Source organism: Hylobates moloch, unplaced genomic scaffold (assembly GCF_009828535.3).
Source record: "Hylobates moloch isolate HMO894 unplaced genomic scaffold, HMol_V3 SCAFFOLD_15, whole genome shotgun sequence".
Classification (NCBI taxonomy): Eukaryota; Metazoa; Chordata; class Mammalia; order Primates; family Hylobatidae; genus Hylobates; species Hylobates moloch.
In genome coordinates, this window is record NW_026652290.1 from 7,496,810 (window position 1) to 7,520,755 (window position 23,946).

The 23,946-nt window shown below is 53.8% G+C and overlaps 3 protein-coding genes across 9 annotated transcripts in view; 1 reads left to right on the forward strand and 2 right to left on the reverse strand.

The window, feature by feature from the left end:
- Positions 1–8,635, reverse strand: part of NPLOC4 (NPL4 homolog, ubiquitin recognition factor) — a 75,136-nt gene extending 66,501 nt beyond the window's left edge. The window contains exons 1-2 of one of the 2 annotated variants that reach the window (XM_032177300.2): positions 8,440–8,635; positions 4,037–4,117 (exon numbers count right to left, since the gene is read on the reverse strand). In XM_032177300.2, the coding sequence (XP_032033191.1) occupies positions 4,037–4,117; positions 8,440–8,454 (96 nt within the window). In that variant the 5' untranslated portion in view covers positions 8,455–8,635. The remainder of the gene's footprint in view (positions 1–4,036; positions 4,118–8,439) is intronic. The other variant, XM_032177299.2, reaches the window with a different exon arrangement.
- The window catches only part of LOC116483644 (retinal rod rhodopsin-sensitive cGMP 3',5'-cyclic phosphodiesterase subunit gamma), a 223,324-nt gene that overhangs the window by 188,195 nt on the left and 11,183 nt on the right, over positions 1–23,946 (reverse strand). For 5 of the 6 annotated variants that reach the window (XM_058428363.1, XM_058428361.1, XM_058428364.1 and 2 more), the window contains 2 exons: positions 22,596–22,636; positions 21,417–22,108 (listed from right to left, as the gene is read on the reverse strand). The exons of the other annotated variant lie outside the window; for it this stretch is intronic. In XM_058428363.1, the coding sequence (XP_058284346.1) occupies positions 22,032–22,108; positions 22,596–22,636 (118 nt within the window). In that variant the 3' untranslated portion in view covers positions 21,417–22,031. Of the gene's footprint in view, positions 1–21,416; positions 22,109–22,595; positions 22,637–23,946 lie in introns of those variants that run through there. 6 annotated transcript variants of the gene reach the window in all.
- TSPAN10 (tetraspanin 10) lies at positions 8,723–19,729 on the forward strand. The gene is made up of 4 exons (XM_032177301.2): positions 8,723–8,924; positions 13,721–13,862; positions 15,952–16,589; positions 18,885–19,729. Exons 1-4 carry the CDS (start codon positions 8,917–8,919, stop codon positions 19,276–19,278), a joined length of 1,182 nt encoding a protein of 393 aa, XP_032033192.1. The 5' UTR covers positions 8,723–8,916; the 3' UTR covers positions 19,279–19,729.

The following is a 23,946-nucleotide window of genomic DNA, read 5'->3' on the forward strand; positions in this document are numbered from 1 at the left end:
GCCTGAGCGACAAAGTGAGAATCCAACCAACTCTAAAAAGAAAAACATAAATGAATCAATAAAAATAACAGCTATATAATCTGAAGGCAGAGATTTGGAAAAAAACAAAAAACAAAAAACAAAAAACAGCCTTAGGAACCCATGGTACAGCATTATACGCTTCTCACTAGAAAAAAATGAGGGTTGGGTGCAGAGGTTCAAGCCTGTAATCCCAACACTTTGGGAGGCTGAGTTGGGCAGATCACCTGAGGTCAGGAGTTCGAGACCAGCCTGGCCAACATGGTGAAATCCCATCTCTACTAAAAATACAAAAATTAGACAGGTGTGGTGGTGCACCCCTGTAATCCCAGCTACTCAGGAGGCTGAAACAGGAGAATCACTTGAACCTGGGAGGTGGAGGTTGCAGTGGGCAGAGATTGTGCCACTGCACTCCAGCCTGAGTGACAAAGTGAGACTTCATCTCAAAAAAAAAAAAAAAAAAAAAAAAAATTCACCAGGTGTGCTGGCACATGCCTGTAATCTCAGTTACTCAGGAGGCTGAGGCAGGAAAACTGCTTGAACCCGGGAGGCGGAGGTTGCAGTCAGCCAAGATCACGCCAATGCACTCCAGCCTGGGCAACAGAGCGAGACTCCATCTCAAAAAAAAAAAAGAAAGAAAAGAATGAAGATAGAACAGAAAAATACTTAGAGTGGCCAAAACCCCAAAATTTAATGAAAAACATCAAATAACAAATCCAGAAAGTTCAGCAAACTCTCTCAAGTTAGGATACAAAGAACACCACTGCGAGGCACACCAGAGTCACACTGCTGACAGCCAGAGATCAATGAAGACAAGAAAAGGGTGGAACAACAGCTTCAAATGCTCAACAGGACTGGGCACCGCAGCTCCCGCCTGGAATCCCAGCATCTGGGAGACAGAGCGGGGAGGATCACTTGAGAAAATCAAGACCAGCCTACACAACATGGTAAAACCCCATCTCTACCAAAAAATTAAGAAATTAGCTAGGAGGCTGACGTGGGAGGATCGTTTGAGCCGGGGAAGTCAAGGCTGCAGTGAGCTGTGACTGTGCCAGGGTACTCCAACCTAGGCAAAAATAATAATAATAATAATATTAATTTAAAAATGGACTGGGCGAGGGTGGATCACACCCGTAATCCCAGCACTTTGGGAGGCCGAGGCGGGCGGATCACCTGAGGTCAGGAATTTGAGACCAGACTTGCCAACATAGTGAAACCCCGTCTCTACTAAAAATACAAAAATTAGCTGGGCATGGTGACACGAACCTGTAGTCCCAGCTACTCGGGAGGCTGAGGCAAGAGAATCACTTGAACCCGGGAGGCAGAGGTTGCAGTGAGGCAAGATTGTGCCACTGCACTCCAGCTTGGGCGACATAATAAGACTTCATCTCTAAAAAAAAAAGAAAAAGAGCCAGGTGTGGTGGCTCACTCTTGTAATCCCAGCACATTGGGAGGCCGAGGCGGGCGGATCACGAGGTCAGGAGATCAAGACCATCCTAACACAGTGAAACCCCATCTCTACTAAAAATACAAAAAACATTAGCCGGGCGTGGTGGTGGGCGCCTGTAGTCCTAGCTACTCGGGAGGCTGAGGCAGGGGAATGGCATGAACCTGGGAGGTGGAGCTTGCAGTGAGCCGAGATCGCACTACTGCACTCTAGCCTGGGTGACAGAGAAAGACTCCATCTCAAAAAAAAAAAAAAAAAAAAAAATCGGTGCATGCTGGGGAACAAAAATGAAAAGTCAACTCAGAAATCTGTTTTGAGGCTGGACGCAGTGGCTCACGCCTGTAATCCCAGCACTTTGGGAGGCCGAGGCAGGTGGATCACCTGAGGTCAGGAGTTCGAGACCAGCCTGACCAACATGGTGAAACTCAGTCTCTATTAAAAAGACAAAATTAGCCGGACTTGGTGGCGTATGCCTGTAATCCCAGCTACTCAGGAGGCTGAGGCAGGAGAATTGCTTGAAGCCAGGAGGCAGAGGTTGCAATGAGCCAAGATCACACCATCGCACTCCAGCCTGGGCAACAAAAGCGAAACTCTGTCTCAAAAAATATATATATATATTAGCCAGGTATGGTGGTGCACACCTGTAATCCCAGCTACTTGGGAGGCTGAGGCAGGAGAATTGCTGGAACCCAGGAGGCGGAGGTTGCACTGAGCCCAGATCACACCACCACACTCTAGCCTGGGCAACAGAAAAAGACTCCATCTCAAAAAAAGAAATTTGTATTGAATGAAAATATCCTCCTAGCACTTTGGGAGGCCAAGGCGGGCAGATCACGAGGTCAGGAGATCAAGACCATCCTGGCTAACACGGTGAAACCCCATCTCTACTAAAAATACAAAAAATTAGCCAGGCGTGGTGGTGGGCGCCTGTAGTCCAGCTACTCGGGAGGCTGAGGCAGGAGAATGGTGTGAACCCGGGAGGCGGAGCTTGCAGTGAGCCAAGATCACGCCACTGCACTCCAGCCTGGGAGACAGAGCGAGACTCCCTCTCATAAAAAAAAAAAAAAGAAAGAAAAAGAAAAAGAAAATATCCTTCATGGCCGGGGGTGGTGGCTCACGCCGAAGTGGGTGGATCACGAGGTCAGGGGTTCAAGACCAGCATGGTGAAGATGGTGAAACTCGTCTCTACTAAAAATACAAAAAATTAGTCAGGTATGGTGGCGAGCGCCTGTAATCCTAGCTACTCAAGAGGCTGAGGCAGAGAATTGCTTGAACCCAGGAGGCAGAGGTTGCAGTGAGCCGAGATCATGCCACTGCACTCCAGCCTGGGCAACAGAGCGAGATGCCATCTCAAAAAAAAAAGAAAATATCCTTTATATAAACACAGGGCAAAACGAAAACATTTTCAGGTCAAAAAACCCAAGGGTCTGTGACCAACAAACCTACCTACAACAAAGGCTAATGGATGTTTTTCGGTCTGAAGAAAAATAACACCAGACAGAAATAGTCTAGGGGAATCCATGGGAAAAGTAAATAAGGAAGAAACTGTGAAGATAAGCTAACAAGTACATAATATTCAACTATCACAGTAAATGAAATATTTTGTGATTGGCTAAAAAGAGAAAAACTGTCATGGGAATCCTGCACACAATGCAGGTCAGGAGACCAGGGAGGAGCCAGGGATGATTCTTGGAGTCAACTGTAGTCATATCTACAATTCACACATTTTTTTCTTTTTTTTTTTCAGACAGAGTCTCACTCTGTCGCCCAGGACAGAATGCAGGGGCGCAATCTCGGCTGACTGCAAGCTCCGCCTCCCGAGTTCACACCATTCTCCTGCCTCAGCCTCACCAGTAGCTGGGACTACAGGTGCCTGCCACCACACCCGACTAATTTTTTGTATTTTTAGTAGAGACGGGGTTTCACCGTGTTAGCCAGGATGGTCTCGATCTCCTGGCCTCGTGATCCGCCCGCCTCGGCCTCCCAAAGTGCTGCGATTACAGGTGTCAGCCACTGTGCCTGGCCACTCTTATGAAATTTTTTTTTTTTTTTTTTTGAGACGGAGTCTCACTGCGTTGCCCAGGCTGAAGTGCCGTGGCCCCATCTCGGCTCACTGCAACCTCTGCCTTCTGACTTCAAGCAATTCTCTTGCCTCAGCTTCCCAAGTAGCTGGGATTACAGGCGCCTGCCACCACGCCCAGCTAATTTTTGTATTTTTAGTAAATGGGGTTTCACCACCTTGGCCAGGCTAGTCTTGAACTCCTGACTTCGTGATCCACCCGCCTCGGTCTCTCAAAGTGCTGGGATTACAGGTGTGAGCCACCGCGCCCAGCCGTGAAATATTTTTACACTTACTTTTGGGCTCTTGGTCCTATAATTTTGAGCAGTGATCAGCTGTGACAAACACCTCATCCTATAGCAATCCAACCCAACCGTGATAAAGAAAAGCAATGTAAGAGGCAATTTGAGAATAGGGAAAATAAGAAAATGAGGAAAAGAGAAAAGGTATCGATGGGAGTAACAGTAGAGGATGAAAAATATCCTGAGGGTCAATACCCAGGCCACAGATACCTTTTTCAAAAATGTTGCTGCTGTTTCTCTCTTTGTTGCTGTGATCCGCTTCACTCCATCCGGGGACTGGACACGAATTATCTGTTGCAAACAAAACATGATGGTTACTGCACAGCCTAGTGTGGTCCTGAGGCTATGGCTTCCATCTGTGGTCTTTTAGCATCTGGGTCACTGAAAATTAAAGCCAAACCTCACTCTTCGTCTTTCAATACCCAGCTCAATCCTTCTAGAAGATGATGCCGAGGGGTGAGATTCATCAACATATGGGGAGATATTTTAAGAGTACTGTCCTCTCAACTCTTAGTTTCACTCAGAAAACAACTTTAATTCCTAGTCACTATTTATAGAGTATATGTAAAACACTTTTTGTCTCTTCAAACTTAAACAGAAAAAAACCCACCATGAACCACGAATGAACTGTGTTCTTTAAAAAATATGTTACTTTGCGGGGGAAAAAAAAAAAAAGATGTTACTTTGTTCCAGGATCTATATACAAACATTAGACAGTCCTCAAGAGTCCTACAATTTAAAAGACTCACAGGAAATTTTCTAATTGTTACTTTTTTTGCACTTTTTTGAGACAGGGTCTTGCTGTCACTCAGGCTGGAGTGCAGTGGCAAAATCACAGCTTACTGCAGCCTTGACCTCCAAGGTTCAAGTGATCCTCTGACCTCAGCCTCCCGAGAGCTGGAACCACACGCTTGCACCACCACACCAAGTTAATTTTTTTTTTTTGTAGTGACGGAGTGTCATATTTCCCAGGCTGATCTCAAGCTCCTGGGCTCAAGTGATCCTGCCACTGTGCTGGGATTACAGGCGTGAGCCACCACGCCAGCTATTACTTACTTTCCCTAAAAAAGAATTAAAAATGGCCAGGCATAGTGGCTCACGTCTGTAATTGCAGCACTTTGGGAGGCCAAGGCGGTGGATCACTTGAGCTTAGATGTTCAAGACCAGTGGGCAACATGGGAAAATCCCATCTCTAATAACAATACAAAAGTTAGCCAGGCATGGTGGCATACGCCTATGGTCTCAGCTACTTGGGGAGCTGAGGCACGAGGATCACTTGAACAAGCGAGGTCGAGGCTACAGTGAGCTGAGATGGTGCCACTGCACTCCAGCATTGGTGACAAAGTGAGACCCTGTCTCAAAAAAAGAGATTAGGCCGGGCACAGTGGCTCCTGCCTGTAATCTCAGCACTTTGGGAGGCCGAGGCGGGCAGATCACCTGAGGTCAGGAGTTCGAGACCAGCCTGGCCAACATGGTGAAACCCCATCTCTACTAAAAATACAAACATTAGCCGGGCGTGGTGGCAGGCACCTGTAATCCCAGCTACTCGGGAGACTGAGGCAGGAGAATCGCCTGAACCCAGGAGGCAGAGAGTCTCACTCTGTCACCCAGGCTGGAGTGCAGTGGTGCGATGTCGGCTCACTGCAACCTCCGCCTCCCGGGTTCTAGTAATTTTTCTGCCTCAGCCTCCTGAGCGGCTGGGACTACAGGTGCACGCCGCCACGCCCGGTTAATTTTTTGTATTTTTTATTTTAGAAGACACGGGGTTTCACCGTGTTTCCCAGGCTGGTCTCAAACTCCTGAGCTCAGGCAATCCACCTGCCTCGGCCTCCCAAAGTGCTAGGATTACAAACGTGAGCCACCACGCCTTAATTTTTGTATTTTTAGTAAAGACATGGTTTCACCATGTCGGCCAGGCTGGTCTCGAACTCCTGACCTCATGATCCACCTGCCTTGGCCTCTCAAAGTGCTGGGATTACAGGTGTGAGCCACCATGCCCAGCCCAGAAACTTTTCAAAAGACTTCTTTCTTAAATTCAAAATAACTTTTTAAATCAATTTCAAAAGAAGAGTGTTTTAATTTCTCACAATCTGAGAAATTCAATGAGATCCAATGCTGTCAATGAGAGCCTAGCCTTATACACTAGTGGGAAAAAAAATGGCCTTGTCTGAAACACTTTTCACTTGTCAATGGTTACTTTAACTCAGTTAAAAGTACAAAGGTAGTTTGAAAGAAGGTTTGAGTGCTAATTCCTAACCTATTTCTAGGCAAAGTCACCAATGATTAACATATTTTTTTTTTTTTTTTTTGAGACAGTCTCGCTCTGTTGCCCAGGCTGGAGTGCAGTGGTGCAATCTGGGCTCACTGCAACCTCCACCTCCCGGGTTTGAGCGATTCCCCTCCCTCAGCCTCCAGAGTAGCTGGGATAATAGGTGCGTGCCACAACACCCAATTAATTTTTGTATTTTTAGTAGAGACAGGGTTTCACCATGTTGGTCAGGCTAGTCTTGAACTCCTGACCTCGTGATCTGCCCGCCTCGGCCTCCCAAAGTGCTGGGACTACAGGCATGAGCCACTGCACGGCCACATTTTATTTCTCAAAGGAGTCAAAGGTTTCTTGGCCGGGAATGGTAGCTCAGGGCTGTAACCCTAGCAGTTTTGGGACCCCAAGGCAGGAGGATCCCTCAAGCTCAGAGACCAGCCTGTGCAACACAGCAGAGACTTCAACTCTATAAAAAATTTTTTTAATTAAAAAGATTTAAAGGCTAGGCACGGTGGCTTATGCCTGTAATCCCAGCATTTTGGTATGCCAAGGCGGGCGCATCACAAGGTCAGAAGTTCGAGACCAGCCTGGCCAACATGGTGAAACCCTGTCTCCACTAAAAATAAAAAAGACATCAGCCATGCGTGTTGGCGAGCACCTGTAACCCCAGCTACTCGGCTGAGGCAGGAGAATTTCTTGAACCCGAGAGGCAGAGGTTGCAGTAAGCAGAGATCGCACCACTGAACTCCAGCCTGGGCGACAAGAGTGGACTCCATCTCAAAAAAATAAAATAAGATAAAAAAAAAAAAAGGAGTCAACGTTTCCTAAGTTTCTCCTGGGCCATATATTCATTTCACTCATCTCCAGGTTGGGAAACATGGAGGCACCAGGAGGGCCCCTGAATGGAGAGATGATGGAACCACCGGAGAAAAGCCTTGCACTTAAGTGCTAGGTTCTCCCGGAGATCCATTTGTTTGTGTGTGTGTGACCCAGTCTCATTCTGTCGCCCAGCGTGGAGTCCAGTGACGCCACCTAGGCTCACTATGTTGGCCAGGCTGGTCTTGAACTCCTGACCTCAGGTGATCCACCCACCTCAGCTTCCCAAAGTGCTGGGATTACAGGTGTGAGTCACTGCGCTGGGCCTGGAGACCTATTCTTGACAACACCTGGCAAAACTGCAGAGACTGTCACAATGCTACAGTATGAACATTACTCCTCACCCAATACTGCTAAGCCTCCCCCAGAAATCCCAAATCTTCCTTAATATTAACCAAAATGCTTCTGTCCAATGGTCAGTTATTTTCCCATCACATTTACTTTTGGGGAGAAACTTCTCACAACTTAACGAGGGACTGGTTTTCTCTGATTCGTCACTGATATTTTTTACCTTAAGGCAGGTTGTGTGATAATTTTTTTTTTTTTTTTTGAGACTCAGTCTCACTCTATGGCCCAGGCTGGAGTGCAATAGAGGGATCTCAGCTCACTGTAACCTCCACCTCCCGGGTTCAAGCAATTCTCCTGCCTCAGCCTCCCAAGTACCTGGGATTACAGTGCGCCATGACGCCCGGCAATAATTTTTTGTATTTTTAGTAGAGACGGGATTTTGCCATGTTGGCCAGGCTGGTCTCGAACTCCTGACCTCAGGTGATCCACCCGCCTCGGCCTCCCAAAGTGCTGAGATTACAGGCGTGAGCCACTGCGCCCGGCCGACAATTTTAATTTCAGGTAAAAAGTGAAATCAACATCATTTACAACATTCCTTTTAAAGAGGAATTGTCAAGTTTCCTTCCAAGCAAGGAGCAAAGCCGGCAAGTTACTGTGTTTTCATTTTCCCAGGTCCTCTGGTGGGGAGGGGAGCTCTGTAAGGTCCCCGTCTGCAGAGCTGCTCTCCTCAGTGACTCATGACAAGGCATTTGCTGGGAAGGGGGAGAGCAGGAGGACAGAATCAGAGGGAGATTAGGATAAGAGGTGTCCCTGGCTCTGAGAGGGGCAGGACTGGCTGGGAGTCCCTGGAATTAGACCAGGAAGTCTCCTGGAGCCGGGAAACGGGTGGGGAAGGAGGGCGGTTTCTCTTCGCCACAGTCCATTCTCCCTGCAGAAAGGCTCGGCCTTTCCCTGCCCAGGGCGGGGAACCGGGGTCGCAAGTCCTCCGGGGAGGGACAGGGACGGGAAGCAGCCGAGGGGGTGAAAGTCCCCGAGAGGGGCCCAGCCACTACAGAGAAAGCCCCGGCGAGGGAAGGGAAAGGGGCCGAGTCGCGGGGCCGGCAGGCCCGCCTCCCCCACAGGCCGAGGCCGGCAAATCTGCTGCCTCATCCCGGCGTCCCCGCTCCCGCCCGGCCGCCGCACTCACGATGCTCTCGGCCATGGCGGCTGCTCCTGCCTCCGGGCTCGAGTCCCGGGCCGCCGCCGCCTGCCGCCCCAATGGCCTCGCAGACCCGGCCGCGGCCTCAGCCCCGGCCCCGGCCTCCCTACGCCGCCGCCACCGCCGATCCAGCTTCGCCCGCCCGGCTCCGCCAACCGCCGACGTCCCCGTGCCTCGCTCAATATGCTCCCCTCGGGCGCGCGGCCGGGAAACCAGGTTCCGGCCCCACCAACGGCTCGACGCATGCGCAGGGCGCCGCTGACGCGCGGCCCCATCCCTGCAACCGGAGGAGGGAATTCTGGAAAGATGCCTCTGCGATTACTTATGCTCGTCCTCGGAAACCCAAGCGGTACAGAAAAGCCCAAAAAGGAGGCAAAGACGAGCATCCGAAGTCTCACCCAAAAATAACTACTGCTGCGTATTATAGCGTATTATAATTGGGGAAACCATTCCAAACTTCTCTCCATGCACAAGTAAGAAGAGAAACAATTTCAGGAAGGGAGGATCACACCGTCATGTTATTTTTTTAAGTATTTTTTAAATTTAACATAAGAAAAACAAATGAGTTTAAACTGCATTTCAGGCTGGGCACGGTGGCTCATACCTGTAATCCCAGCATTTTGGGAAGCCAAGGTGGATGGATCTCCTGAGGTCAAAAGTTCGAGACCAGCCTGGCCAAAATGGTGAAACTCCGTCTCTACTCAAAATACAAAATTAGGCCATACGCGATGGCTCATGCCTGTAATCCCAGCACTTTGGGAGGCCGAGGCAGGTGGATCACCTGAGGTCTGGAGTTCAAGGCCAGCCTGACCAACGTGGTGAAACCCCATCGCTACTAAAAATACAAAAATTAACCGGGCATGGTGGCGGTGCCTGTAGTCCCAGCTACTTGGGAGTCTGAGGCCAGAGAATCTCTTGAAGCGAAGAGGCAGAGGTTAGAATGAGCCGAGTTGGTGCCACTGCACTCTGCACTCCAGCCTGGGTGACAGAGTGAGACTTCATCTCAAAAAAAAAAAAAAAAAAAAGACATCACTTCACAGATTCTAAGGATTTTTGGAGTTGGTTGCCAGGAAACCGGAAGACCAAATATATACGTATTTCACAACATCATAATTACCATGACGGTTTTTTTAAACTATGTTAAATTACGTTAATTGATTAAATTATGTTAGTAATTGTATTAGTTTGCTCAGGGTGCCATTGTAACTGCCCAACAGATTGTCCCTGCCCACTGCCTAGACTTTATCAAGACAAGGAATTGCAATAAAGAGTTTAATTCACACAGAGCTGGCTTGTACAGGTTACTGAGGTTTTATTACTACTCAAAAAAAATCAGTGTCCTTGAGAATTCAGGGATCAGAGTTTTTTTTTTTTTGAGTCCGAATCTCACTCTGTCACCCACGCTGGAGTGCAGTGGTGTGATCTCGGCTCACTGCAACCTCTACCTCCTGGGTTCCAGTGATTCTCCTGCCTCAGCCTCCCGGGTAGCTGGGACTACAGGCGCACACCACCATGCCTGGCTAATTTTGTATTTTTCGTAGAGACGGAGTTTCTCCATGTTGGTCAGCCTGGTCTTGAACTCCCAACCTCAGGTGATCCGCCCACCTGGGCCTCCCCAAAGTGCTGGGACTATAGATGTGAGCCACCATGCCTGGATGGGGATCCGCGGTTTTAAGGATAATTTGGTGGGTATAGGGTCAGAAAGTAGGGAGTGTTGATTGGTTGGGTCAGAGATGAAATTACAGGGAGTCAAAACTGTCCCCTTGTGCTGAGTCGGTTCCTGGGTGGGGGCCACAAGATATGAGCCAGTTTATCAATCTGGGTGGTGCCAGCTGATCCATGGAGTGCAGAGTCTGCAAAGTATCTCAAGCACTATCTGTTTTTTAATAGTGATGTTATCCTGAGGAGCAATTTGGGAGATTTAGAATCTTGTAGCCTCCAGCTACATGACTTCTAAACCATAATTTCTAATCTTATGGCTAATTTGTTAGTCCTGAAAAGGCAGTCTTGTCCCCAGGTAGGGAGTTTGTTTTGCAAAGGGCTGTTATCATCTTTGTTTCAAAGCTAAACTATAAACTAAGTGCCTCCCGAAGTTAGTTCAGCCTATACCCAGGAATGAACAAGGACAGCTTAGAGGTTAGAAGCAAGATGGGTTCAGTTAAGTCTGATCTCTTTAACTCTAATAATTATCTCAGTTATAAGAAAATGTAACATAACAAAATCTCTCACAGACTGGATGGTGGTTTGGAATTACTTTTCTTTTTTTTTTTTCTTTTTTTTTTTTGAGTAGGATCTCCCTCTGTCACCCAGGCTGGAGTGCAGTGGCGCAATCTCGGCTCACTGCAACCTCCGACTCATGGGTTCAAGAGATTCTCCTGCCTCAGCCTCCTGAGTAGCTGAGATTACAAGCGTGCGCTACCACGCCCGGCTAATTGTTGTATCTTTAGTAAAGACAGGGTTTCACCATGTTGGTAAGGCTGGTCTCGACCTCCTGACCTCATGATCCACCCGCCTCAGCCTCGCAAAGTACTGGGATTATACTTTCTAACAGTCCTGGAAGCTAGAATCCCAGATCAAGGTGTCAGTAGATGTGGTTTCTCCTTTGTTTTCTTCTTTTTTTTTTTTCTTTTAAGGCTGGGGTCTTGGCCAGGCGTGGTGGCTCACAACTGTAATCCCAGCACTTTGAGAGGCTGAGGCGGGCGGATCACGAAGTCAGGAGATCGAGACCATCCTGGCTAACACGGTGAAACCCCGTCTCTACTAAAAATTAAAAAAAAAATTAGCCGGGCTTGGTGGCGGGCGCCCGTAGTCCCAGCTACTGGGGAGGCTGAGGCAGGAGAATGGCGTGAACCTGGGAGGCGGAGCTTGCAGTGAGCCGAGATCTCGCCACTGCACTCCAGCCTGGGCGAGAGAGCAAGACTCCATCTCAAAAAAAAAAAAAAAAAAAAAAGACTGGGGTCTCACTCCCATCGCCAAGGCTGGAGTGCAGTGGCACAATCGTGGCTCACTGTAGCCTCAACTTCCCAGGCTCAGGTGATACTCCCACCTCAGCCTCCTGACTAGCTGGGACCACAAGTGCTCACAATCACACCTGGCTAATTTTTTGTATGTTTAGTAGAGATGGGATCTTGCTATGTTGCCCAGGCTGGTCTCTAACTACTACGAGGTTCAATCAATCCACCCACCTCAGCCTCCCAAAGTGCTCAGATTACAGGCATAAGCCACTGTACCCAGCCAGGTCTCTTCTTATACCTCTCTCCTTAGCTCGAAGACGACACCTTCTCCCTGAGACCTCACGTTTTTTCTTCTGTGCACACATCCCTCGTGTCTCTCCATGTGTCCGAATCTCCTTTTCTTGTAAGGATGTTCGATTAGGGCCCACGCTAATGGCACTTATTTATTTATTTAGAGACGGAGTCTTGCTCTGTCACCAGGCTGGAGTGCAGCGGCACCATCTCGGCTCACTGCAACCTCTGCCTCCTGGGTCCCAGCAATTCCCCTGCCTCAGCCTCCCGAGTAGCTGGGATTACAGGCATGCGCCACGATGCCCAGCTAATTTTTGTATTTTTAGTAGAGGCGGGGTTTCACCATGTTGGCCAGGCTGGTCTCAATCTCCTGACCTTGTGATCCGCCCGCCTCGGCCTCCCTAAGTGCTGGGATTACAGGTGTGAGCTACCACGCCCAGCCCCTAATGGCCTTTAAAGGCCCTGTCTCCAAGTCCCATTCTGAGGTCCGGGAGGCTGGAACTTTATCATTTATCATAAGAATGTAAGGGGCACAATTCAGCCATAACAGTGGTAGATGACAATCATTTCATTAAAAGATTAGCCAGACTTTGGCCGGGCGTGGTGGCTCACACCTGTAATCCCAGCACTTTGGGAGGAGGAGGCGGGCGGATCACTTGAGGTCAGGAGGTTGTGACCAGACTGGCCGACATGGTGAAACCCCATCTCTACTAAAAATACAAAATCAGTCAGGTGTGGCTCCTGTAATCCTAGTTACTCAGGAGGCCGAGGCAGGAGCATCGCTTGAACCCAGGAGGCAGAGGTTGCGGTGAGCCAAAACCGTGCCACTGCATTCCAGCCTCAGCAACAGAGCTAGACTCTTGTCTCAAAAAAAAGGTTACCCATCCTTAGAACAGACTGAGATGGAGGCCATGGACAGTCCCCGTGACTGTGACCCTGGCTGTGGAGCTGCTGCAGGGCCCATGAGGTTGGGTTTGTCACCTTTGGGGAGGTGAAGAGAAGCTGGAGCCCAGAAGGTCAGCCTGCAGCTCTGGTCCTCGCCCCGACTTCCCACCTGCAGCATACCCCACTTCTCTTCTGTGGAAGATCTGAAGACTCAGAGTGGCCTTCAAGGCCTCACCTGATCCAGCCCTGTCACCTCATGGACCTCCCTCCCACTCCCATCTCCACTTGCCCCACACAGCCAGGTGACCTTTCCTCCTAAAACTTGCCCGGTGTGCTCCCACCCAGGCGTCTCGCGCGCCTGAAACCCTCTGCCTTCTCCATCAGTACAGTGCCTGCTGTGCTGCACCACCCAGACCACCTCTTTGGACTGCTGAGAGTGTTGGTGGCTGAGGCCGGGCACAGTGGCTCCAGCCTGTAATCCCAGCACTTTGGAAGGCCAAGGCAGGAGAATCACTTGAGTCCAGGAGTTCAAGACCAGCCTGGGCAGCACAGCAGGACCCTGTCTCTACAAAAAAATTCAAAAATTAGTGAGGCAAGGTGGCGCACATCTGTAGTCCCGGGAGGCGAGGTTGCAGTGAGCCGAGATTGCGCCATTGCACTCCAGCCTGGGCGACAAGAGCAAAACTCAATCTCAAAAACAAAAACAAAAACAAAAACCGGGAAGGAGGTGATCTGGTGGGGGGACGCTCTTTCATTCGTGCAATGAACAAGCCGGGGGATAGATTGGCGCTGGGGCTGCCCATGGGTCTGTTGGGACTGGGGTTGTGAAGCAATTTGCCAGGGTCTGATTCCCTGGTTGGGAACTGATGGAGCGGCTGCTGACCCTGCAGAGCTGAAGTCCGCATGGGGGCCCTGCAGTGAGAGCCACAAGGCTGGCACCCAAACATGCCTGCCTGAGTCACACCTGCATTGAGCTTAGGGCACCCACAGAGCCAGGGCTGGAGAGAAATGTGTCTCCACAAGCAGAGGCCGCCTTAAGCTCTAAAATGTGATTCTTCACATGACTCAACTGTGACTCCAGCATCTGGGTGGGGCTCGCAGCTCCCCCATTCCCATGCCCAGGGCTGCATTGTTCACAGACCAGTCCAGGGCCGCAGTCAGTACCAGCCCAGCAGCCCAGCCACAGAGGAGCCAGCGAACCTCTCCCGGCGCCTGTGCTGGGGGCTTTCTGTTCCAGCGTCAAGGATGGAGGAGGGGGAGAGGAGCCCCTTACTGTCCCAGGTGAGCCATGCCAAGAGGCCTTGCCCTTCCTAAGGGAAGTCCCTGGGCTGGGTTAACACCCACCCCTGCCCCTGGTGCCACCCCACACCTCAATGCTGAGATTGGATTGAGGGGGTGGTTCTAGGCAGCCCCCTCCCCCTTCCCCACTGCACAGTTCTCTCAGCCCCATGCTGGCCTCTGGTCAAGGGATCTGCCGGATCTCCCTAAGGGCCTTTGGGGCAATCTTTTGCTCAGGGTGCAGGAGGGGGTGAAGGCAAATGTCTCTTGCAGCCAGCCTCCAATGGCCTCTGGCCTCCAGTGGCCCCAGCCTGGCCAACCAGGCACTGGCAGCCTGTCCTTTTGCTTCTAGTGACTTGTTGAGGTCTTGGGGGTGATAAATAACCCTCCTCTGGGGCCGGGCACAGTGGCTCACTCCTGTCATCCCAGCACTTTGGGAGGATGAGGAGGGAAGATTGCGTGAGCCCAGGAGTTCAAGACCAGCCTGGGCAATGTAGCAAGACCTTGTCTTTACAAAAAATTTTATATATATATCTGGGATTACAGGCACATGCCACCACACCCAGCTAATTTTTTTTTAGTCGAGACAGGTTTTTACCATGTTGGCCAGGCTGGTCTCGATCTCCTGACCTCGTGATCCACCCGCCTCGGCCTCCCAAAGTGCTGGGATTATAGGCGTGAGCCACCGTGCCCCGCCTACAAAAAATAATTTTAAAAAATTAGCGGGACATGGTGGCAGTGCCTGCAGTCCCAGCTACTTAGGAGGCTGAGGAGGAAGGATGGCTTGAGCCCAGGAGTTCAAGGCTGCAGTGAGCCGAGAGCCTGACGCTGCAATCAGCTTCTTCCTGGTGAAACTGGACTGGAATGGGATCCTTGCCCAGCACACAGCCATGGCTTCTTTTTATTATTTATTTATTTATTTTTTGAGCTGGAGTCTCGCTCTGTCACCCAGGCTGGAGTGCAGTCACGCAATCTCTGCTCCTGCAACCTCCGCCTCCTGCTCATGCAACCTCCATCTCCTGGGTTCAAGCGATTCTCCTGCCTCAGCCTCCCGAGTAGCTGGGATTACAGGTGTGTGCCACCACGCCCAGCTAGTTTTTATTTATTTTTATTTATTTATTTTTTTTTAGTAGAGATGAGCTTTCTCCATGTTGGTCAGGCTGGTCTCGAATTCCCGACCTCAGGTGACCCACCCGCCTCAGCCTCCCAAAGTGTTGGGATTACAGGCATGAGCCACAACATCCAGCCCGGCCATGGCTTCTTATTCTCCTTTTTAAAAAAACTCCGTTCCAAGCAGAACTGGGCACCTGCGGGACTGCCTCTTCCCCCACAAAGAGAGACCAGCAGGCTTTTCCTGCCAGTGGGCCAGGGGGTCCCCTCTGAAGGCCCTACAGCCCCAGATGGTCTCCCTGGGCTCCTGGGCACCCTCCTCCCTGTCCTGGGAGCCTGTTGGGTGGGCACTGTCCTGTCCTCAGCAGCAGGGCCCAGTGCCGTGTCCACACTCAGTGTGGGCTGTGGGTGGGGCCGAATGAATGGGTGCTGGGATGTGAGGACTGGTTGCAGAGGGTTAAGGAAAGGGCAGCCATGTGGGCCAGCCCCTGTGGCTGGTGAGGAAGCCCCTCTACACAAGGTCCACGCGGCAGGCACATACAGACTGATCCAGACAGATGCTGTTTCAGACTCTGGGGAAGCAGCCCGGCCTGTGCACTGCGGGAAAGCCAGGGCGGCCCTGACCAGGGGAGGCCACCGCCACCCACACATAGGGCCGGGAGAGAGTGAGTGTGTTCAGTGAGCACCGCCCTCCTTGGTCTTCACCACAGCCTTTCAGGGTCTGCTCATCACCCTGTTCTAAAGGTGGGGTCCCACCAGAGCTGGGACCCTCACTGCCCCTTCTGCTGCCCAGCCGAGCGGGATGGCCCTGAGGGCCCCCTGCCCCTGGCTGTCCTCGTCTCTGAGCTCCAGTTCTGCCCTCCGCCCTCTGGCATCCTCCCATCCCTGGAAGGCTCTGCCACCGTGCTCTTCCCTGACCCCTCACCAGTTGTCACAGAGTCTGGGTGAATGCGATCTCACCCTGTTCCTCTTCCCTCTGCAGGAAACTGCAGGCCGGAAGCCCCTGTCTGTGCACCGTCCACCCACCTCAGGCTGCCTAGGTCCAGTGCCCAGGGAGGACCAGGTGGAGGCCTGGGGCTGCAGCTGCTGTCCCCCGGAGACCAAGCACCAGGCCTTGAGGGGCACCCCCGGGAAAGGACCAGCCCCTTCCCTCTCCACAGGGAGCAGCTGCGTCAAGTATCTGATCTTCCTCTCCAACTTCCCCTTCTCCCTGCTGGGGCTGCTGGCCCTGGCCATCGGGCTCTGGGGCCTGGCCGTCAAGGGGTCTCTGGGAAGTGATCTGGGGGGGCCCCTGCCCGCAGACCCCATGCTGGGGCTGGCACTGGGAGGGCTGGTGGTCAGCGCAGTGAGCCTGGCTGGCTGCCTGGGCGCCCTCTGTGAGAACACCTGCCTGTTACGTGGCTTCTCCGGGGGCATCCTTGCCTTCCTGGTGCTTGAGGCCGTGGCAGGGGCCCTGGTGGTGGCCCTCTGGGGCCCGCTGCAAGACAGCCTGGAGCACACCCTGCGTGTGGCCATCTCCCGCTACCAGGACGACCCAGACCTGCGCTTCCTCCTCGACCAAGTCCAGCTCGGGCTGAGGTGCTGCGGGGCTGCCTCCTACCAGGACTGGCAGCAGAACCTGTGAGTCTTGGAGTGGGCGAGGGACAAGGGCGCCATAGGGTCCCAGAGGCCACACCCCCGTGTGTGTACACACAGTCACTCACACGTACATACTCATTCATGCATGCCCACATGCATGCACACGTATACCCACATGTACACACATATCCACACTGGCATGTCTCGTGCTCACAGGTTTCACGTGTGTGGACACACACCTACACACTCCTCTACACTGACATGAACATGTTCTCGTGCACACACAAAACAGCCTCACACTCAGGCACACACCCACACTCAAACATGTTCATACACACACGTGTCATGCACACAAGGTATAGGGGTGCTTGCCTCTCCTTGTTCCATGGGCTCAGGGCCCCAATCAGCCCTGCGGCCCCCACAACCTCCAGTGTGACTCTGTTCCCCCGGCCAGGCCAGGAGGACTACCCAGGAGCTTAGTGGAAAAGCTGAGCCCGCAGACTTAGAAAGTCATTTTTCTGCTGGGCACGATGGCTCACACCTGTAATCCCAGCACTCTGGGAGGCCGAGGCAGGTGGCTCACCTGAAGTCAGGAGTTCAAGACCAGCCTGGCCAATGTGGTGAAACACCATCTCTACTAAAAATACAAAAATTAGCCAGGCATGGTGGCAGGCCCCTGTAATCCCAGCTACTCAGGAGGCTGAGGCAGGAGCATGACTTGAACCCAGGAGGTGGAGGTTGCAGTCAAAACTGCACCACTGCACTCCAGCCTGGGCAACAGAGCGAGACTCCATCTCAAAAAAAAAAAAAAAAAGGCCGGGCACGGTGGCTCATGCCTGTAATCTCAGCACTTTGGGAGGCCAAGGTGGGCGGATCATGAGGTCAGGAGATCGAGACCATCTTGGCTAACACAGTGAAACTCCGTCTCTACTAAAAATACAAAAAATTAGCCGGGCGTGGTGGCGGGCGCCTGTAGTCCCAGCTACTCAGGAGGTTGAGACAGGAGAATGGCGTGAACCCGGGAGGCGGAGCTTGCAGTGAGCCGAGATCGCCCCACTGCACTCCAGCCTGGGCGACAGAGCAAGACTCTGTCTCAAAAAAAAAAAGAAAAAGTAAACGACTTTTAGGTGAATTCAGGACATTATTCTGGAATCCGACTCCACAGTTTCCCTGCACCGTGAGTGTCATTAAACACTGTCCATTTAGGATCCAGTGCAGGATTTTCTTATATTCTGCTCAAGGGTAGCTGTCTTTTTTTGTTGTTGTTGTTTTGTTTTGTTTTGTTTGAGACGGAGTCTCGCTCTGTCTCCCAGGCCGGAGTGCAGTGGCTCGATCTCGGCTCACTGCAAGGAGGGTAGCTGTCTGTTTTATCAGCTATCCCCAGTGTATGCACACCCCGAGCAGCACCTACCCTCCATGCCACACCCAGGACAGACGATATGCACTCTGTCTCCCAAGCCTTCTTGGTGCATGTATCCAGGGGCAGCTGAACACAAGAGATGAAGTCATAGGTAACCCTGAAAACTGGCCATTGGGACCCAGCAGTGGCTAACAGGCGGGTCCTTCCAGACTCTGCAAAGCACCACATAGGTTGGTTTTTGGCCACGTGTGACTGAGTTGGTGGCAGCCCCCCTAGAGTGTCATGATGCCACGTCTGCTGCTGGCCTCGACCCCCTCCCCTGCCTACGGGGAGCACACTCTTCTAGAACGGAGAGGGCATGGGGATGAGCCTGCAGGCCTGCTGGGCCCCTGTGCATGGGCCACTGCCCCGGATGCCAGTGGATGCCTAGGGCACCTGGGGACTGCCTGACCTGGGCTGTGATGAGATCAACACTCCCTAACCGCCCTGGGAGCTCCTCCCCCGCCCCTGCTTTCTGCCACTGCTGGGTACTGCCTCTCAAGCTCTTGCTCTTCCCCGTAAGACCTGTGGACCATTCCAGAAGCCTCTGCCAGAGTTCCATCCACCCTCCCCTGCTCCAACTCTACCTTCTCAATGAGCTCAGCAGCCTCTGCGGAGGGAGGTCCTCTTATCAATGCTTGTCTGTTCCCCCTTCAACCGTCTCATTAAATATCCTCCTGCTTGCTAGTCAACACAGCCACCAACCCTACCTGCAAGCGCAGAGGACTGCCATGCACAGGGATACCTTATAGAGAGCCAAGTGCTGCGTGTGTCCGTGTGTGCAGGTGTGTGCGAATATGAGGACGTATGCACGTGTGTGCATGTGTGCCTGTGTGGCCATGGAAGGGTGAAGCTGGGTAGGCGACATTCGCCTCTGTGCCTGTTCCCAGAAGAGCGGGCCCTCCCCGCCAGAACTGACGACTCCATGCGCCTTGCAGGTACTTTAACTGCAGCTCCCCCGGGGTGCAGGCCTGCAGCCTCCCCGCCTCCTGCTGCATCGATCCCCGCGAAGATGGAGCCTCTGTCAACTACCAGTGCGGCTTCGGGGTCCTGCGCCTGGATGCGGACGCAGCTCGGAGAGTGGTGCACCTGGAGGGCTGCGGCCCGCCGCTCTGGCGGTGGCTGCGTGCGAACCTGGCGGCCTCGGGCGGCTACGCAATCGCGGTGGTGCTGCTGCAGGGCGTGGAGCTCCTGCTGGCCGGCCGTCTACTCTGGGCCCTCGCTGCCCGCAGGGGCGCGGCGTACGGTCCGGGAGCGCGCCGGGAGGACCGCGCTGGCCCCCAGAGCCCCGACCCGGGCGCCCCGCCGGCTGCCCAACCCGCCCGGGGCTGAGCGCACGCCCCGGGGTCCGAGGCTGCCACACACAGGGATACAGGGGGCGCCTCCGCCCGGCTAAAACGCGCTGCCTGCGCCGCCGCCGCCTGATTTCGCTCGGGCTTCGGGAGACTTGGCCGCGGGACCTACCCAGCTCGCCCACGCCGCGCGCTCTGCGTCCCCCATGCCAGCCCCCAACGGAGGGCGCCTGGCGAAGCCACGGGGCTGGCGGGAGGAGCACGCGGGGCCAGAGGAAATCCTGGAGCTGACCCTCACCTCAGAGCCCCCACTCCCACCCCAGCCGCACTGTTCCCACCTCCTGGCACCTCCCTCCCCTGGGGCCGCCACCCCTTCTGGGCTCGTGATGGTGGAGCTAAGGTCCAGGCCTCTCCCTCCCGAGTGCATTTTTGGGGCGATAGTAAATGTTTTATTCGGGTGTATCATTATACAGTAAAGACACCAATCTTCAGAGGCAGCGTGGGAATTCTTATCCATCTAAGCCCGTGAACCACCACAGGTCCCAGCGGGCAGTTCCAGGCCCTGACGGCGCGCTCAACTCCAAGTCAGCCCTGCTCGGACTACATTACCAGGGCCAGCGGATCTGTTTTGGGCTTTCACATAAGTGGAATCCCAGAGGGTCTGTCCAAAGTCAGATCTGGCCCTTTCTGTGAATGGACTGGTCCATGTGAACCGGGGACTACTGTGAGGGCCCCTGCTGCTGGGCCAGCTTGCAGAGCTCTTGCTTCCCCTGGATGTGGTGTCACGAGTGGGATCTTGGTTACAAATGGGCATGTTTTGTTTTTGTTGTTTTGTTTTGAGACAGGGTCTCGCTCTGTCGCCTAGGCTGAAGTGCAGTGGCAGGGTCTCAGCTCACTGCAGCCTCCGCCTCCCTAGCTCAAGCAATCCTCCCACCTCAGCCTCCTGAGTAGCTAGAACTACCGGTGCCCGCCACCACGCCCAGACAATTTTTTTTTTTTTTTTGAGATGGAGTTTTGCTCTTGTTGCCCAGGCTGGAGTGCAATGGCATGATTTTGGCTCACCACAACCGCTGCCTCCCAGGTTCAAGTGATTCTCCTGCCTTACTTTCCCAAGTAGCTGGGATTACAGGCATGTGCCACCATGCCCGGCTAATTTGTATTTTTAGTAGAGACAGGGTTTCTCCATGTTGGCAGGCTGGTCTCGAGCTCCTGAACTCAAATGATCTGTCCACTTTGGCCTCCCAAAGTGCTGGGATTACAGGTGTGAGCCACAGTGCCCAGTCTCATTGTTATTTTCTTTTTGTTTGTTTGTTTTATTTTTTGAGACGGAGTCTCACTCTGTCACCCAGGCTGGAGTGCAGTGGCACGATCTCGGCTCACTGCCAACTCCGTCTCCCAGGTTCACGCCATTCTCCTGCCTCAGCCTCCCAAGTAGCTGGGACTACAGGCCCCTGCTGCCACGCCCGGCTATTTTTGTTGTTGTCGTTGTATTTTTAGTAGAGATGGGGTTTCACCACATTATCCAGGATGGTCTCGATCTCCTGACCTCGTGATCCGCCTGCCTCGGCCTCCCAAAGTGCTGGGATTACAGGCGTGAGCCACCACGCCCAGCCTATTGTTATTTTCAAATACAGACAGAGTCTTGCTATGTTGCCCAGGCTGGTCTTGAACTCCTGGGCTGCAGTGATCCTCCCGCCTTGGCCTCCTGAAGTGCTGAGATTATAGGCATGAGCCACTGTGCCCAGATACAGCCAGTTTTAGTGGGCACTGTCTTAAGGACGAGCTGGCTAGGTGCTCTGGGGGAGTTGCTAGTGTCACTGTGCCTCAGTTTCTCTCTTGTGAGGTGGGATTAGGAGCTCTGGCCTCGCGGCACGTGGTGTGAGCCATGTCCAGTCTCACCTTCTCTGTGAGGCCTGCTCCAGCCACCTGCACGCTTCATTGACTATGGCCCCTGGGTGTGCACCAAGGCCTTCTGCCTTGACCCAGCCATGGCCTGACATTGTGTGTCTTGGGGCCACCAGCAAGGCTCAGTGAGGGTGTGAGCCCAAGGGCTGTCTTCCCACTCAGTCAGGCCAGCCCCTCCTGCCCCACTGCCCACTGCCCACCCCTTCACCCAGGTGCTCCTGCTCAAGTGACCCCACCACAGGCCCTGTCCCATGCACAAATATGCCACGGACAGGCGAGGGCACACTAATTTTATTTTGAAATAGGGACTGCAAGGGTGGGCTGTATTGAGAAGGATGGCCCCCTGGTGTGATGAGCATGGGGCCTCATCTGCTCACCATACATGCCCTGGAGTCCTGCTACCCAGCATGTCCAAACCAAGGGCACCCCCCTGGGAAGGGATGCAGAGATGGGGAGCTTCTCTGCATCCCCTTGCAGGCAGGACAGGGGGCTGGGGTGCAGAAGCACTCTGGGGAGACCTGCCCTAGCTTTCCAGCTGGGAGGAGGGGACGATCCGGGGTCTAGCAGGCTCCCGGGCTGGGGTCCACTTCCTGTTCTCCCTGGGAGTGGAGACTGGCCAAGCCTCTCTGTGGGCAGGACTGAGGGGTGGGCCTGTATCTCCGGATGTTGAGCAGGGCCTGGACAGCCCCTGAGGGGGCATCCTGGAGGGAGGTGGTGGACTCCTGGTGACTGATATTAATATGTAGGGGGAGACCTGAGGTTGCAGTCCCACCCTGGTGTCCAGGTGCCATCTGGGCTAGGGAGGCGTCTCCTCAACAGGAATCCTGAGCAGGGTTTAGAGCACAGAGGGCAGGAGGGGGAGGGTCTGGACCTCAGCAGGGCCTGGTGCTAGATGATGCCATATTGGGCCAGCTCGTGCAGCTCCAGGTGGTTGAAGGCCTCCCAAGGGCAGATGACCGTGATGTCTGTGGGAGAAACGGACCCCGGATCAGAGAGGATCCCATGGCCTAGGGCCCCCCATCCCCTGTGGCCCTGTTTCCCACAGCCCAGGTGTAGCCCTACAGTGTGCTGAGCGGGGGTGTGCGGATGCTGGCGTGGGGCCCTCCTCTGGGGACACACTGGCCGTGGGGGAAGGAGGGTGCAGCAGGTCCAGGGGAGGGAACCAGAGGAGGGTGGGGCTTGCTGAAGGGGGAGGAGGCAGCGAGGGGCTCTGTTCTTTCCCAGACCCCTCCCCTCACCTGGTGCAAGTGTCCCAAATGGGAACAGCCCCACCCTCCGGATCCAGTGGATCTGGAGCTCAGTGTTAGGGAAGAAGTGATGGACAGGCTGGGGGTCCCTAAGTGAAAAGCAGGGGAGGTGGGGGCCGAGGTGGGCTGCAGTGGGCCCTGTGCGTGCTGGGTGTGCCTGGGGGGACCTGGGCAGACCTCGGGTTGGTACTGGCAGCCATCGTACCTGTTCCCAGGCCTTCCATTCCAGGGATGTCATCCCCAAACCTGCAAGGACAGAGCAGTCAGGGACATGGCCGGGCCCAGCCCTGGCTCAGTCAGCCTGAGGCCCGAGGTCATCTCTAGCCTTCCTAGGAGATGAGGCGTTTGGCTGGGAGCCCAGTGGGCAGAGACCCGCCTCCTCCCTAACCTCCCAGGGCTTGGTGGGCCTGAGGAGCCTTCCTTCACAGACCCAGGGTGAGTCTGCTACCCAGAGCATCATGGGGCTGAGGCCTAGAAAAGGAGGTGCAAGTCCCAGGGTGCTGGGCAGGTGCGTGCCCTGGAGGAGTACAGAGGGAGTGCGTGGTTGGTGCATGGTCTGAGTGTGTAGATTTGTGAGGGTGGCTTGTCTGTGAGTGTGCCTCACGTGTGCATATGTGGAGGTGTAAGCGTATTTGTGCATGCACATGAGAGTGTCATGCCCGTGTGTGCACAGACACTCCTCGGTGCACTGATGGGAGCCCGGTGCCCGTGTGTGCCCATGTGTGAGTGGACACTCCTCGGTGCGCTGATGGGAGCGCGGTGCCCGTGTGTGCCCATGTGTGAGTGGACACTCCTCGGTGCGCTGATGGGAGCCCGGTGCCCGTGTGTGCCCATGTGTGAGTGGACACTCCTCGGTGCGCTGATGGGAGCGCGGTGCCCGTGTGTGCCCATGTGTGAGTGGACACTCCTCGGTGCGCTGATGGGAGCGCGGTGCCCGTGTGTGCCCATGTGTGAGTGGACACTCCTCGGTGTGCTGATGGGAGCGCGGTGCCCGTGTGTGCCTGTGAGTGGACACTCCTCGGTGCATTGTGCCATGGCTGTCCCTGGGTGGTAGTGGTTGTATTTTTGTTTTGAGACGGAGTCTCACTCTGTCACCCAGGCTGGAGTGCAGTGGCGTGATCTCGGCTCACCGCAAGCTCTGCCTCCCAGATTCAAGCGATTCTCCTGCCTCAGCCTCCTGAGTAGCTGGGATTACAGGCGTGCACCACCACACCTGGCTACATTTGTATTTTTAGTAGAGATGGGTTTCTCCATGTTTGTCAGACTGGTCTCAAACTCGCGACCTCAGGTGATCTGCCTACCTCTGCCTCCCAAAGTGCTGGGATTACAGACGTGAGCCACCGCACCTGGCTGGCAGTGTCTGTGTTTCCAAGCATGGTTGGCAGTAGCATCTGGAGTGGGTGACAGGAGCCCCCAATTCCCCTTCCCCCTCCTCCATCCCTGCTCAGGCCCTCAGGCACCGCCCTACCTCCCCCAGCTGTGAGCCTGGGGCCACTCACTCAGTAAAGTGGCCCCAGGCCCTGCCCCGCCCTTCCCTTCCTGTGCAGCCTCGGGGC